General features: G+C 41.0%; 1 protein-coding gene and 2 long non-coding RNA genes across 3 annotated transcripts; 1 reads left to right on the forward strand and 2 right to left on the reverse strand.

Moving 5' to 3' along the window:
• Window positions 1–2,534: 2,534 nt before the first annotated feature.
• On the reverse strand, window positions 2,535–4,173 carry LOC140105397 (uncharacterized). Its single transcript, XR_011850570.1, has 2 exons — window positions 4,040–4,173; window positions 2,535–2,832 (listed from the first exon to the last, which is right to left on the reverse strand). It is a non-coding gene; the product is annotated as an uncharacterized lncRNA (long non-coding RNA).
• Window positions 4,174–5,940: 1,767 nt separating this feature from the next.
• LOC140105395 (uncharacterized) lies at window positions 5,941–7,997 on the forward strand. Its single transcript, XM_072129328.1, has 3 exons — window positions 5,941–6,044; window positions 6,783–6,929; window positions 7,002–7,997. The coding sequence occupies exons 2-3, from the start codon at window positions 6,883–6,885 to the stop codon at window positions 7,882–7,884; spliced, it is 930 nt and encodes a 309-aa protein (XP_071985429.1). The 5' UTR covers window positions 5,941–6,044; window positions 6,783–6,882; the 3' UTR covers window positions 7,885–7,997.
• Window positions 7,998–9,000: 1,003 nt separating this feature from the next.
• Window positions 9,001–10,655, reverse strand: LOC140105398 (uncharacterized). Its single transcript, XR_011850571.1, has 3 exons — window positions 10,386–10,655; window positions 10,150–10,303; window positions 9,001–9,508 (listed from the first exon to the last, which is right to left on the reverse strand). It is a non-coding gene; the product is annotated as an uncharacterized lncRNA (long non-coding RNA).
• Between the last annotated feature and the right edge of the window lie 6,433 nt (window positions 10,656–17,088).

Here is a 17,088-nt window from a genome sequence, read left to right on the forward strand (position 1 = left end):
CCTATTTATTTACTGCTGGACCCCTCTGTGGTCCCTGGCTCAGTTGAGCCCCCGGCTGGAACAGCCGACATCCCGGGCGACAGCGCTCCTCCCCCTGAAAGTCAGGAGGATGTTGCTGCACCTGCAGTACCCGCTACTGCCACCGGGTGTCCCCAGCCGGAACCCATTCCCGCTGAAGATGTACAGGATTCCCTGCTGGAGCCAGATCCTGTTTTTGCTGAACCCAGCGATGCAGAGTAACCCCTGAAGGGCTGTAGCCCACTTCAGGTACTGTACTGTGTACATATTGTATATTTCTGTCCTTTCCCCAAAGAGCCAGAGACTGTCCTGAGACTCTTACCCTTATTTATCTCAGTCAAGAGATTATACACTGCCCTGTGCTATGATAGCACCCCTTCCTCTGCCACGGCAGAGATTCCTACCAAAGGACTCTGTCCCTCTACACAAAGAGGAGACCCTTTGCTTCTCAGTGCACTTTTCCCCACATCAAGGGCTGTACCCAGAAGATGGACTTTGTCACTAGAGACCTTCTGTGAGACTTTTGCCAGATACTACCAAGGAAAAGTTGCTATTGCTATTGACTACTATTTTGCACTTAATGCCTTCCTTTTTAGGTACGGACATTCTGTTTGCACTTTTTATGCCTTTTCTTTGCAGGAAAAGAGACATTTTATCCTGCTACTCTGAGTAGCCTACCTCTGTAACGTTTGTAACGTTTAAGATGTGTACCCATTGGGCTCCTAAGCCAATGTGAATTTACCACCTGTTTGCACACTGTCATATATGCCAGTAGTCTGCATTAACCCTTTCATAGGCTTTACAGGTTGTAGTGTGGCTGTGTCGGACCGTCTTTATTGTAAAACACTGACCGCTACCTGATCCCGCAAACCGAGGTTTGCACATGGGGGTAGTCCGTAAACTGCGGGTCCTACGGGGACCGGGGGTGTTACGGAGTTAGCACCTGGATGCCACCCATACATGGGTAAGGTTGTCAGTCAGGAGGTACTCGTGTCATATATGCCAATATAATGCATATACACACACTATATAATTGCCGCCAGGGAAGAAGTGTTGATACAACAAATATACAGGCCTTGGTGCAAGGAGTGGATTACAGGACATGACACCACACCTTTCCTACTGTACAGTTCGGTTTAATGGCGTCAGCGACCAACTGTCATACAGCTACATGTTTTGTCTTAGTCCGACACCAACCCAGGTGCCTGTCTCCAGGACCATGGGCGGTTTATCCCTACACCTCACATAGCCTGCACTTCCCAGAAGTGCCCTTAGCCCCCTCTGTGCCCCAAAACATCTATAGTCGAGCCGAGGGCGGCTCTTTCAATTGCCCCCGGGGTATGCAACACCCTCGCCGATGCAATGGCGAGGGAGGGTTTGCGAATACGTCCCACCTGCATGTAATCACCTTACACTACATGGTCCTGATAGGACATAGGGGTATTGCAGTGGTGAATCCTGCCTGGCAAGGCAGAGGTTAAGTATTTTGTATGATGCAAGATGCTGTTGTCCAATGATATGTGTTACATCCTGTGCTCTGTAAGCTGAGATGTGATTGGAGGAGCAGCCACCACCTGACCAAAGGGAGGTAATAAAACCTCTGGCCAGGAATGTTCTAGAGGACTTTAGGAGAATCCTAGAGATCAGTGAGTGAGTGAGTGAGTAATCTCTGTCTAGCCCATACCAGAGCAGGAAGAGCCTAGCCCCTGCCTCTGAAGAGTGGAGTCTAAGACTAGAGTTAGTGTAGTGAGGAAAAGGGGTATCATCTTACCTTTAAAGGTGATACCTGAAGCCCTACAGGACAAGCTGAAGCTTCCTACCAGGACACAGCTGCCTCCCAGCCTGCCCTCTACATCCAGGCTGGTGAACTATCTCCTGAGGCTCCCTCCAATTCACATCTCAGCACTCCATCTACCTGTTAAAGGCACGTTGCTGCGGTTCCTGCCGGTTCAAATAAAGAACTGTAAGTTGTTTTCTTCAACTTCTGTCTCCGTCTGGTCCCTGCTAATACGGCTGCCTTCATCACCGGCACCCTGTCCATCACCCAGAGACTCGCACTCGGGACATTAAGGGGTTGCCCCAGGGAGATCCGCTATAGCAGCCGCTCCCTCATCTTTTCTTGCCAACACCACCCTGCTGGAGACCTGCCAGGCTGTAGGACAGCCCTCCGGTTCCCCCGTACCAAGCACCGTGACAATAGTGTGCTTAGGCCGCAACCGCCAGCCACTCCGGTACCACGGGCCCCGGCTGTCTCCAGGCCTCACCTCAAGGGCTAGGCCCCGGTGGGGGATGTTGCATATATATATTTATTATGTAGAGGGCATCATAGTGAGAACGGGAAAATGCTAAAGCACTCAAAGGAGGCTATGACACAGGTACATATACATGCAGAGACTTGTCTAATGGATGACATTTTTTGGAAAGTGGACAACCCCTTTAACTATTTTAAACATTTTTATAAGTCAATGGAGGCTAAATTAATTTCTAAAATAACTGCAGATCCTTAATTCCACACGTAGAGTTTTTGATGAAATTTAATGTTCATAGAGGACAAATCAGAAGCCTTAAAATTAGCAAATATATGAAAAGTAACTTGCACATTATTCATTGTCCAGTTTCCATGAAAATAATCATTTTCTGCAGAACATTTACAATAATATAAACATAATTTCCTTTGATTCTAACGAACATCAAACACTTTATCATTTTTTTTTCTATTTGTTATAAAAGATGATACAGGTGTTCTGGTTTTCTTGGGCATCTCAGCTATTGACCGGGCAGACCACAGCAATGCAAAATTGGGATAGATACAGCCTAGAAAAATAAAAATATTATAATGAAATGCTAGCGTACACAAATATTATGATATACAGGTTACAGAGGGGAGAAGTCAGCTCATAGAATCGTATTTTTCAGACTATAAGGCGCACCGGATTATAAGGCGCACCATCAATAAATGCCTGCTAAAAAGTCTAGGTTCATATATAAGGCGCACCGGATTATAGGGCGCACCTGATTATAAGGATGAATGACCAGCAGGTGGCAGACCTGTGCACAGTACAAGGCAGCTGTTGTCTGTAAGTATGGTTCATATATAAGGCGCACTGGACTATAAGGCGCACCTTTGATTTTTGAGAAAATCTAACGATTTTTTTGTGCACCTTACAGTCCAAAAAATACGGTAAGCTAAAGACATGGCATCAGTATAACAAGTCCAGCTACTGCTGGAATAGAAATTCATTTTCACAGTATCGCTGCTACTAACAACACATATATGAGTAAATAGATCCCCATACAGCTGTGTAGGTTCAAACCCGAGTGGGAACCTGTCATCAGGACACACATTATCCCCTAATGACTGGTACCGATAGCCTTTTTAATACTATTTCTTAATCTCCTTATATAAATGACAGTAAAGGGGTATTCCAGGAATCAGCATAATTCATATACAAATGGGTCAGTAAAATATAAGCCAGTATGTAATTAGTTGTTATTTAAAAATTTGCTCCCACCAGCAGAAAATGCTGGTGACATAGACTGAATGTAACTGTAAAATGCTACTGGTCCTTTAATCAGTCTGTTAATTTCTTTCACGCGGAGCAGACACAGGAGAGAAGATGGCTGCTGGTCACATGTCCACATCACATGTCCTGCACCTGCCTGGGCAGGTCATGTGATCATCACTATGTTTGGCTGTAGTTGGTTGGTTGCAGTGCAGCCAGCATTTTGGTGATGGCAGTTACACATCATTACTATGTATCAAAAAATACAAATTGGTACTATGTTCACAAGCAATTATAAATATTAAATAAATTTTATTAGTTATACAAAAAATTATTAATAACAAATTTACATAGCATGGTAGTTGTACAATGGGAATACATGATTAAAAACAGTGCATAGCCACATATAGAATAAGCAAAGTGCCATAGGGAATAAAATGAATCTGTATGGAGTAGAAAACCTAGTAACTAGAGGTAGAAAACAGCTCTAAAACAATACTAGAAAGTCATTGCCATACCAGGATACCGGGTGTGCACTGTGTAGCCCCAACACGTGTTTCGCCCACTGGCTTTCTCAAGGGGAGTGTCAGATTCAGGTGAGTCATGGGTTATATATCACTCTGAACCAATAGGAAGATAGAGAGCAATTAGGATACAGGTGTCCTGCAGACATGACGACACACAAAGGGAAGTGAAAATAAAATAGCTGGCGACTGATTAGCCCCCAGAAATGTCTATGGCCGCGGTCACACGATGCGCCTGACGCATGCGTTGCAAGGCGCACGTTTGGCGCGTGCGTTTGACGCATGCTTCAAGAGCGCATGCGTTACTGTGACGCATGCGTCTTTCTTGCGTTTGCATTGCCAACCCCCAATTGCAAGCCATGGACACCTGTGTAGCAATATATAAGTGCAAACGCAGGTCCGTTTTTTTGTGGTGTTTGTGTTTGATGGTGGTGTCTAATGATGGAGCAATATACTGGGCCAAGCAGAGATATTATCATGGGATGTGGTGCTGTTATTCTTGGACTTGCAGCGCGTCGTCGCAGGCTTCGCAAATTGGTATTTTTCTTTCACTTTTACATTTTGTTTATTTTTTCTAGAACGGCTTTGGAAGTTATTTTTTAATCTTCTTTTAACCCCTTAAGGACGGAGGGTTTTCCGGCTCATTTCTCGCTCTCCAACTTCAAAAATCCATAACTTTTTCATTTTTCCGTGTACAGACCTGTGTGAGGGCTTATTTTGTGCGTAACAAATTTTACTTTCCCGTAATGTTATTTATTTTAACATGCCGTGTACTGCGAAGCTGAAAAAAAATTCCAAATGTGGAAAAATTGAAAAAAAACCGCACGTGCGTCACGTTCTTGTGGGCTCAGTTTTTACGACTTTAACTCTTCGCTCCAAATAACACGCCTACTTTATTCTTTGGTTCGGTGCGATCGCGGTGATACCAAATTTATATAGGTTTTATTGTGTTTTAATACATTTTCAAAAATTAAACGAATGTGTACAAAAAAGAAAAAAAAATTTTTGCCATCTTCTGACGCTAATAACTTTTTCATACTTTGGCGCACGGAAATGTGTGAGGGGTCATTTTTTGCGAAATGAGGCGACGTTTTCATTGCTACCATTTTGAGGTCTGTGCGACATTTTGATCATTTTTTATTTCATTTTTTATGTTATGTAAAAAGGTGTAAAAGTCGCATTTCGGACATTTGGGCGCCATTTCCCGCCTCGGAGGTCACCGCCGGCCGTAACCGTTTTTATATTTTGATAGATCGGGCATTTTGGGACGCGGCGATACCTAATATGTCTGTGATTTTTACTGTTTGTTATGTTTTATATCCGTTCTAGGGAAAGGGGGGTGATTTGAACTTTTAATATTTTATTAATTTTTTTTATTTTTTAAACTTTTTTTTTTCTTTTTTTTTTCACTATTTTTTAGACCATCTAGGGTACAATAACCCTAGATGATCAGATCGCTCCTACCATATACTGCAATACTACAGTATTGCAATATATGGCGTTTTTGCAGGTCTTACATTACAATGAGCCACTGGCTCATTGTAACGAACCTGCATAAACCATGTAGCCTCGTGTCAAGAGAAGACCCGAGGCTACCATGGTAACCGATCGCCGCCCCCCGATGACGTTCGGGGGCGTGGCGATCGAAAAAAAGATGGCGGCGCCCGCGCGCCGCCGTCTTTTAAACGCCGCCCGCGACTTTGCGGGCGGCGTTTAGAGGGTTAATAGCCGCGATCGGTGCAAGCACCGACCGCGGTTATTAGCGGTGGGGGTTTTGTGCAAAATGCAAAAACCCCCACCTCTGTATGAAGAGGACTCAGCCCGTGAGCCCTCTTCATACTTCCCTTATACCTCTGCGCCGTAGAGCTACGGCGCAGAGCGTTAAGGAGTTAAAGGAACAAAGTCAGCGCCATTTGAGAAGACGATTATGGGTTCATCCTTTGTTGCAAGGACGGGATAGCCACGGACAGTTTTTTCAATTGTTTGTTGAATTACGCAGGTATATATATATATATTTAAAATGTTTCTTACATTATCCTGGTTTAGTAAATACCTGTATATCTGTGGACCAGCGTCTAAGCTATGTTCCGTATTTGTCAACAAAATGGACAACCATATTGACTCCAGTCTAAGGTGTGGGTGGGAAATGCATTGGTCACAGCACCACTTCAGAATATAGCCAACAAGGCAACAGAAGTATACAGGCAGGTCAATTCTTTTTTAAATGATGTTACATTATATACTCACCCCTTTGGCAGCCCCGATGCTCTGCGTGGCTCCATGAGTTTGACGTGGCTGATCTTCTTTCTTCCACACGGCTCCTCCTATTTTTTTGGACTTCTGTATTCTGTTGCATAGATGCAGGCAGGCACATACTATGATGCCGCTGATTAATAAGTCATATTATGCAACAGCTGGCAGATAACTATGCCGCCTGTTACAGAACACCAAATACAGAGGAGTGGACACGGGCAATACAGAAGAGTACCCGTGCACACATTGTTGATCCATGTTTTTAATTGCGGCTGTTGTTGTGAAAGTATCCTTATTTTTTATTTTAACCTACATGTTTTTTTTTTTGTTTTTTTTGGACCCCCGTTTTTTTTTTATTTTCAAAAAAGCAAAAAAAAAGCTGGCTTATTTTAAGAATTGTATTGGTTTTATGTATGTGTGCATTTTATTAAGTGCTTTATAGTTAAATATTTATTAAAAAAGTTATCTCTTCTTTGTCTCATAGGTATCCTAATAAATTTCAGGAATATTGCCGTTTAAGTATAGAGCAATATGACTTTTTGCTTGGCCTTATTAAGCAGCAAATAACATTCCAATCTACTGTGATGAGGCAAGCAATATCTCCTGAACAACGTCTACTTGTAACGTTAAGGTTTGTTTTTTAACCTGTAAAAAAGAAATTATTACACCAAAGTGATATCTTTGTTTCTTTCTTTCAATAAAGGTTCCTGGCCACAGGGGAGAGCTATCACTCCATGCAGCATCAGTTTCGGATAGGGAAAAGTACATTGTGCAAGATCATTCCACATACTTGCGCGGTGATATGGGCTGCTTTGCAGCCTCGCTGCATGCCTTTTCCCACCACAAACTATTTTCAAGCCATCTCGAAAGGTTTTGAGGAAAAGACGGATTTCCCAAATTGTCTTGGAGCAATTGATGGGAAGCATATCCGTGTGATACAGCCACCTCATTCAGGGACTCTTTTTTTCAATTATAAAAAATATTTTTCAATTGTCTTACTTGCCATTGCGGACAGTGACAGTAATTTTATTGCCATTGAAACTGGTTCGTATGGCAGCACAAATGATTCGAGAATACTCGAAACCAGTGCAATGGCAAGACAGCTTCTTCAAAAACATATTAATATTCCTCCGGCCAAAGCACTTACTGGGAGCTCCACAATTCTCCCCCATGTCTTTGTGGCCGACGAGGCATTTGGTCTCCGCACTCACTTATTGAGACCATACTGTAAGCGGGGTTTGACAAATATGAAACGGATTTATAATGCCCGTTTATCTCGAGCCCGCAAGACTGTGGAGTGCGCTTTTGGCATATTAAGTGGGCAATGGCGTTTACTTAAAGCAGCTATATGCCTAAGTGTAGAAAATGTAGACACAGTTGTGAAGGCATGCTGTGTTCTGCATAATTTCAGTCGAATTGGTATGTCTCCACATGCACTGCTTGACGTTCGCAATGATGTCAACCTTGCAAATACAATAGACCAATGCAATTGCCGTGCTTTATCTGGATGGCGCACAAGAGATGAATTTCTCAAATATTTTAATAGTGAGCACGGGGCAGTTGCTTGGCAGTATGATGCCATTTAATTTTTTTTTTTATATTTTTCATTTACTGTATCTGCATTTCATTATTTTGATGGTTGTAATAAAATCTAATTTTTCTTTATTTTGGGCTTATGTGGTTTAACAATGTTCAATGATTCTAAAAACAACTCTTTTTTTTTATTTTTTATTTTATAATGCACTGAAACATTAACCTCTTTTTTTTTTTTTTTTTTTTTTAAATATCCAAAAGGCTATATTTGTAAAACCAAATTTAGAAAAATACAAAAAAAAAGGTGTTTAAGATTTCAAACACAATATGATCCATTGGATCTCTTTGAAAATTTAAAGTAAATTTTTCAAAAAACAAAAATGGTTAAACCTCATTGCATAAAATTGGATTATGCTTAAACCCAGCAAGTAAGGCCGTGGTCACACGTTCCGGTATCTGTCCTTTCATAATGCAACATTAGCGCACAGGGGACGGTCCTTTCCCTTTGTAAAAATGCATTTTGAGGTATACTTCTGCAAATGACATATTGATCACATGCTTTTGCATGGAAAGGTTTGTAAGTATTGTCAAAGGTCCGCCCCCTGTGCACCAGCATTTCATTATGACTGGACCAATAAAGCCACTGACACATGTTCTGCTTGGAGCCAGTTTTAAATGTAACACAAGCCCAAGGTGTCCGCACTGTGACAAATGGCATATGTGCTTACAGGGATATGCATGTGACAAATAGACACATTGCATGTGTCTCTATATAAATGCATATGTGCATGGGCAGAGGCTAACCACATTTTCACTTGGGTTGCATTATAAACGGACTGTTTGAGCAACATCTGCCTGTATTGTAATGGCTTGACTATAGAAACTTAAAACTTGGATAACAGTTAAACGGAAACTGTAACAATAAAGACTGCTAATTGCGTCGTGTAAGGTCATGGGGTTCATTTGGACTATGTGTTGGTGAAAATGAAAATGTTGAGGCTGGCAATGCAGTTACTGTCTGCAACTCTTCATGTAGCCTTTGCTGTCTCCATGGGCTTGAATCAGAAAGCAGCATTTGAAGATAGGAACTATTTGGATCCTCGGAATATGATGTGCTTGGCAATGCATGAGTTTGTGTAGTTTCTGTTTGGGTACATGTTTGTTTTTTTGGAGGTGATGCAACAAGACTAGTAGTTGGACTAGTTTCAAATGGTTGTGTGGTTGTTGTTTTTGGACACAATAAGTCTTTTAAATTGTTGACCAAAACATCAATACTAGGCAAAATATCACAATTGTCAAACAGTTCCACCACAGTCATGACATAAGCAATAAATAAATTGCGTTTCCCAGCAGGGAAGCGTCTGCATTGGCCCGCTACAACAACACCCAACCCATCATACATGTCTTGTGACCCTGCACGACGCATCATGTTTACCGCCTCATGTTCAATAGCACTTATTGGATCTGACTGCACACGTGCTGCCCTTCTTCGAGTTTGCCTGGTGTTGATGGGTGGTGGTTCTGGTGGAGAGTCATCAATTTCCACGTTTGTTTGTGAATCTGTACCATGTGCATCTTCAACCAAAGATGTGTGGCTCTGCTCCATTGTTTGGTCATCAGTATCGAGATGTTCGTGTGCTTGTCCTCTTGTTTTTTTTTGGAATGTTTCCTTGAGTCCTTTTTTTTTTATTTTAAAAAAAAGAAAGAAAATAGAGTATAATTGTATGGTAAAAGATCATAATAAGATGCAGTAATTTCATTGTACATTCAAAAATGAAACAAAGTAAAATAATCTTATAATTAAATTTATACTTGAGAGGATCAATCCAAAAAATGCTAGAGTGCTTGTATTGAATAACAAACAACATTGAAGTCAAATGGATACATGAGCTTTTTGTAATGAATAAACACATTGAAAGAACCGTAATCTGCACACATTGCAGATGTTACCTACATCTGCTAACTTATCCAAAGTCATGCAAAGTTATGCATGTGTGTATACCATAAAATTATCAGTTGTTTGTAACATTGGCAATGTGTTGTATTCTGTGTTTTTTCACTGTGTTCTTCAATTCAATGATCCTGTGTTTAATAATTTATTTGTATTCATATCTTTGCTTCTCTGTGTTTACATAATAAACTGATAAATCTCAAGCTGGGGAAATACTCGTCCAAGCACTGAGCCATTCACAGTATGGCAATACTTGAAAGACCATCAAGCTTTGCCTTTTTTTTTTTTTTTCTTTTCTTTACAGAAATTTACTTAACCTTTTTCAATACATGAATACAAAATGATCTTATTTCTAAAATAAACTTACGGCCGAAGAGTACGAGTTGGTAAGAGAAAAAGTAATTCCTCAAAATGTTGATATGGCCTTTTGTGAGACGGGGAGGAGCCACTCTTTTCATTTATTGCAACTTCTCGTCTGAAGCGATCCCTACATGACCGCCACCTCGTGCGAACCTGCTCTTCTATTTTAAATGATAATTATTTTCTGTTATTATATTTAATTTATTAATAAAAAAAATAAAAACATAAATTTGTTGCACTTACCCATTTTCCACTGTTCACGTGGTTCCATCTCCTCCCAATCGCTGGTTAATTCCTTGCATATTTGAATCCATGCCTGACTTCTTTTGCTTTTGCTGGCATAATGTTTGTGTTGTAAGTCCCATAGCATTGGTCTTTCCTTCACCTATGTATGAGCACACATTTTTTTAAAAATTTTTTACAATGCAAATTGTTTTAATGTTGTAAATAAAAACTATACATTTTAAATTTGTAAATGTGGATTTATGTCAAACATCTTTTTTCTTTTCATTGTGATATTTTGAATGTTTCTTTAATGGCCATTTTTTAAAAATTACATTTTTAATAAACTTTGTACTATTTAAAAAACGTTGAAATTGTATTCGAGCATTTATTTTTTTTTTATATTTTTTAAGTTCAAACTGAAAAATCGAATTGGCAAAATTTTTTTATAAAAATATATGTGGATGAAAATATAAGCCGTGACCAGTAGTTTAAAACAAAAAAAAATCGTTAACCAATTGTCTCCAGTGTAAGCCCAGGGTGTAGTATACAGCCAGCCACATACAGTATACAGGCAGCCCCCATGTAGTATACAGCCTGGACACCCTATTTTTTAAACAAGACATAACTCAACAATTTATATTCACTCTCTGTTGAGCCCAATCCACGCCACGGCTCCCGGCGGATTCTTCTCTCTTCTGTAGATGGCTGCAGGCCGTAGCACAATACAATGCAGCCCTGTTGACACTGATGACTTCATCAGTGGCAACAGCGCTGCATCATAGTGTGCAACGGCCTTCAGATTGCATGGACGCAACTATGCCAGCTAGAGAAGAGAGAAGATAGAGAATGAAGCACAGGGAGCCGCAATGGGGATCATAAGCCGCAATCAACATTGTGGACAATGGATGTTTTTTACAGAATTTTTTAAATAAAGACTATTGGATAAGCAAAGATGAGCTATTTTTGATTTATTTTGCATGTTAAAAGTAGGCATATACACAAGCATATACAGTATATAGCCTGCGCGCACCATGGAGTATGTAGCTACATGCACACTGCCTTAGGACGTGTTGACACATTCAGCTAACCATCCGTTAATAATGCTATGCTAGTGCACAGGGGGCGGTCCAAGTTCAAAATAGACATGCATTTCTGTTGAAAACAATGTGACCAATAGTTCAATTTCTTGATTCACAATGGAGATTTTTGAGAAATTTGGGGCCAAAGCCGGCACCCTGTGTGCAAGCGTTTCACTATGAACGGGCGGAGAGTGGAATGTGTATCCATGCCCATATGCTACATTTAATAAAAATTAAGATGGACGTATATACGGCCATTAAATGTTCAACATACATTCAAATGGCATCAAGTCTTCCAACGGTAGCAGTACTGTGCATCACACGTTGTGCTTCGTACCCCGTCCAAAGATTTGACATGTGCAATATTTATGCTGCAAATGACACTTTGAAACATATATACCTATAGAGAGGGTCAAGGCTGAGCAGCACTCACCTCCTCCTCCTCCTCTCCCCCGCAATGTGCACAACATGTTATGGAGTGTGAGGGCGCATTCAGACAATGCATTGTGTAGTGCGTTGGGTTGCGTTTTGATCAATCACATGCTAAGGATACATTGTGGCAGATTTACTTAACCGGCCCATTTGCGATCCATCGGGGCATTCTCTGCGCTTGATTCTGGTCCGGCAGGGATTTATTAAGGTAGTTCCTCCGCCGTCCACCAGGTGGCACTGCTGCACTGAAAAGCATCGGAATGCTCTTCAATACACCAAGGCCGGCTGAGTGAAGGTAAGCGCAAGCTCCAAAAATGATTTTCTGTTTTAAAATGCATTTTTTTTTCAAAATACGTTGGGTTTTCATTCATCCACGCCCCTCGATTTCCATTGCGCGCGTGCAAGCGCAAATGCACCACAATCAGATCGCGTGTGCAAAATAACCCATGGCAATACAGGGAAAATCTGAACAGATCTTATAAATTCTGGTAAGACGTTGGGAAAACACAAATTGTGCCCTTAGTAAATGAACCACATTGTGTCAAAAAAAAACAACACAACATAACACAAGGCATCATCTGAATGCACACGTGTATATACACTGCCAGGCCGCCGTGTTATAAAGCATATTTTAAATGTTAGAAACACATTAGTTTAAAAATTTAGTAAAGAAAAAAGTAAACTCAACAGCAAAGTCACATAAAAAGATTTTAAAGGACAATGCATACAGCATTTACCCCTGCCCCACCACCAAAAAAAAAAAAAAGGTGCTATAGGGAATTAAAGCAAGAATGAGAGACACAGAAAAAGTAAAAAAAACTTACAAGAGAAATGACATGTGAGGCATCAAGATCCGAGCGAACACCAGATGCCATACTGGCAAGTGCACCCTGACACAAATACCACAAGAAATGAAATGCCAACTTTGCAAAAATGTAAACAGCGGGAAAAACATCATGAAAAAGCAGACAGAACCGGTACTGAACGTCAGGCGCATCTGTCAAACGCACACAGAGCTAAACAACGTTCACTGACAACACGCCAGACGCATGCGTCCAGCAACAATATGAAAAACGCAACTGGACGCAAAAACACATGCGCTAAGCGCATAGAAACGCAAGGACGAAACGGAAAGAAAGAAAAGCCATTGATAACCATAGAAAAAAAAAAGGATGCGTCCGTCAAAAAGACGTAGGACGCATGCGTCAGGCGCATCGTGTGACCGCGGCCTATCAGTCGCACTGGCGTCTAAAATATGCTCGCATGCGCCAAACGGTAGATGAGAGCTGCCTAAAGATCGTGGGAGCTCGAAATAGAGCTACACTGCGCATGCGTAGATCGAAGCCAGAAAAAACTGGCGCACGCGCCTGATGCCCGAAGAACAAAGTCGCGGCTATCGCATGAGTTCTGTCGCGATGCCGAAAGTAAGGGGCAAGTGTGCCTGTGCAGAATAGATAGCGTAGCTGGGGAAGGCTGGATGTACACTACTGAATCCACGTGCGGAGGAGCCAATAGCTAGACTAATATAAAATGTCCCTCATGACATAAAAATGATTGGTCCCAGATTGTGTAATAAAGTGTGCAAAGATAGTATGCAATATGATAAAAACCTCGTAAGTGTAAACATAATGTAAACAATGGTAAGTGTAAACATAATGTAAACAATGGTAAAAAAACACTGAAGTGTACAATAATATTAAAGTACAGTCATAAAAGGTGAATGCTGACATCATACATAACTAAATACCTAAAAATTCAAGAAGAGCCACTGATAGTGGCAGAGATGTTACAAGTGCTGGACAAGGTGAGAGGTGAAAAACACAAGTGAATAGTGGCACACGTGCAAACATGCAGTGAGGTGAGATGTAACAAACTACTAATATTGCTAGGAAGGACAGATATGCCGGCCAAAAGAGGCCCCTAATGATTTAGAATGGATGAGGGTGTCCGCAAAACATGAAGTCCAAGGTCTTGAATAAAGTTGTTCGTTCCTAAGAAAGTGATTACGGTGAAGATATAAAAGTGAAGAAGAAAAAAAACGGAAAAATAGAGAATAAATAAGTAAAAATTATTTACAGCAAAATGAACATTTCATCTACATCAAATCCCAAACACTCATACTGAACATATATAGTAGTAAAAGAGAACAGCAGTTAAAAAGATAAATAATTTCAAAGAAATGGGGTGAAACTCAGATTTTCGTTTAACCCTTGTGGGGATACCGTATCCAACAGGTAAATCCATCGGGTCTCCTTCTGTGCTAAAACCCGTTTCCAGTCGCCCCCCCGTTCCCCAATGATGACTTTGTCAATCCCCCTTACCTTAAATTGTGTTGCATCACTCTGGTGGTATTCTTTAACCCCTTAACGCTCTGCGCCGTAGCTCTACGGCGCAGAGGTATAAGGGAACTATGAAGAGGGCTCACGGGCTGAGTCCTCTTCATACAGAGGTGGGGGTTTTTGCATTTTGCACAAAACCCCCACCGCTAATAACCGCGGTCGGTGCTTGCACCGATCGCGGCTATTAACCCTCTAAACGCCGCCCGCAAAGTCGCGGGCGGCGTTTAAAAGACGGCGGCGCGCGGGCGCCGCCATCTTTTTTTCGATCGCCACGCCCCCGAACGTCATCGGGGGGCGGCGATCGGTTACCATGGTAGCCTCGGGTCTTCTCTTGACACGAGGCTACATGGTTTATGCAGGTTCGTTACAATGAGCCAGTGGCTCATTGTAATGTAAGACCTGCAAAAACGCCATATATTGCAATACTGTAGTATTGCAGTATATGGTAGGAGCGATCTGATCATCTAGGGTTATTGTACCCTAGATGGTCTAAAAGATAGTGAAAAAAAAAAGAAAAAAAAAAGTTTAAAAAATAAAAAAAATTAATAAAATATTAAAAGTTCAAATCACCCCCCTTTCCCTAGAACGGATATAAAACATAACAAACAGTAAAAATCACAGACATATTAGGTATCGCCGCGTCCCAAAATGCCCGATCTATCAAAATATAAAAACGGTTACGGCCGGCGGTGACCTCCGAGGCGGGAAATGGCGCCCAAATGTCCGAAATGCGACTTTTACACCTTTTTACATAACATAAAAAATGAAATAAAAAATGATCAAAATGTCGCACAGACCTCAAAATGGTAGCAATGAAAACGTCGCCTCATTTCGCAAAAAATGACCCCTCACACATTTCCGTGCGCCAAAGTATGAAAAAGTTATTAGCGTCAGAAGATGGCAAAAAAATTTTTTTCTTTTTTGTACACATTCGTTTAATTTTTGAAAATGTATTAAAACACAATAAAACCTATATAAATTTGGTATCACCGCGATCGCACCGAACCAAAGAATAAAGTAGGCGTGTTATTTGGAGCGAAGAGTGAAAGTCGTAAAAACTGAGCCCACAAGAACGTGACGCACGTGCGTTTTTTTTTCAATTTTTCCACATTTGGAATTTTTTTTCAGCTTCGCAGTACACGGCATGTTAAAATAAATAACATTACGGGAAAGTAAAATTTGTTACGCACAAAATAAGCCCTCACACAGGTCTGTACACGGAAAAATGAAAAAGTTATGGATTTTTGAAGTTGGAGAGCGAGAAATGAGCCGGAAAACCCTCCGTCCTTAAGGGGTTAAAGTGGCGGGGAATGGTTTTCAATGTTCCTAGGTCACTTTCCTCTTTTGCTGCCATTATTCCGAGTACATGTTCACGGACTCTGCGTCTCAGCTCACGTGTAGTCAATCCTACATAAATCAATTCACAGGGACAGACAGCGAAGTAGATGACCCCAGGAGTGGTACACGTGATTGATTGGGTGATTTGGTACTGTTTTTGTTTGCTGGAATCAAAGAAAACAGATGTAGTATCCATGTTTGCACAAGCTACACATTTCCCACATGGGCGACTTCCCCATTTGGGGCCTGTGGATCCAAAGATGTTCTTAGCTTGATCTTGGTGAAAACTTTTCACCAAATGATCACGCAAGTTTTTGGATCGTCTGTAGGTAACGGATGGACGTGTGGGTATGTGTTGTTGTAAAGTACTGTCGATCCTCAAAAGTTGCCAGTGTTTAGTGAGGATTTCATTTATCTTACTCCATTCGGAATTAAATGTGGTGATAAATCTTACCATATCCGTATTCTCCCGTTTTTTTGGTTTTGTGGTGAGGAGGTCTTGTCTCTTCGTTCTCTTGGCTCTCAGGTAGCCCTTGTGTATAGCATGTCTTGGATAACCACGTTCCTGGAATCGATCTTTCATGTCTTTAGCCTGTTGTTCAAAGAAGGAGTCGTTAGAGCAGATGCGTCTTATCCTTAGGAATTGTCCTATGGGTATGCTTTCTATCAATTTTTTAGGATGTGACGATCGTGCATGGAGGAGAGTGTTGCTAGAAGTCTCTTTCCTAAACACATTGGAAGAAATGGTACCATCATTCTCTACATTAAAATTGACGTCCAGGAACTCAATGTTCCGGCGTCCAATCCTGTAGGTCAGTCTGATGTTTAGATCGTTGTTGTTAAGATTTGTGATGAATTCCTGCAGTTCGCTTTCTTGCCCCTGCCAGATCATAATGATGTCATCTATGTATCTGGCATAGAGGTGCACCTTCTCCACATATTTGTTGGGATTGGAGATAAAAATCTCTCTTTCCCACAGCCCCAGGAAAAATTTATTCTCTATTTTTCCGTTTTTTTTCTTCTTCACTTTTATATCTTCACCGTAATCACTTTCTTAGGAACTAGCAACTTTATTCAAGACCTTGGACTTCATGTTTTGCGGACACCCTCATCCATTCTAAATCATTAGGGGCCTCTTTTGGCCGGCATATCTGTCCTTCCTAGCAATATTAGTAGTTTGTTACATCTCACCTCACTGCATGTTTGCACGTGTGCCACTATTCACTTGTGTTTTTCACCTCTCACCTTGTCCAGCACTTGTAACATCTCTGCCACTATCAGTGGCTCTTCTTGAATTTTTAGGTATTTAGTTATGTATGATGTCAGCATTCACCTTTTATGACTGTACTTTAATATTATTGTACACTTCAGTGTTTTTTACCATTGTTTACAGTATGTTTACACTTATTATTGTTTACATTATGTTTACACTTACCATTGTTTACATTATGTTTACACTTACGAGGTTTTTATCATATTGCATACTATCTTTGCACACTTTATTACACAATCTGGGACCAATCATTTTTATGT

Source organism: Engystomops pustulosus, chromosome 11 (assembly GCF_040894005.1).
Source record: "Engystomops pustulosus chromosome 11, aEngPut4.maternal, whole genome shotgun sequence".
NCBI lineage: Eukaryota > Metazoa > Chordata > Amphibia > Anura > Leptodactylidae > Engystomops > Engystomops pustulosus.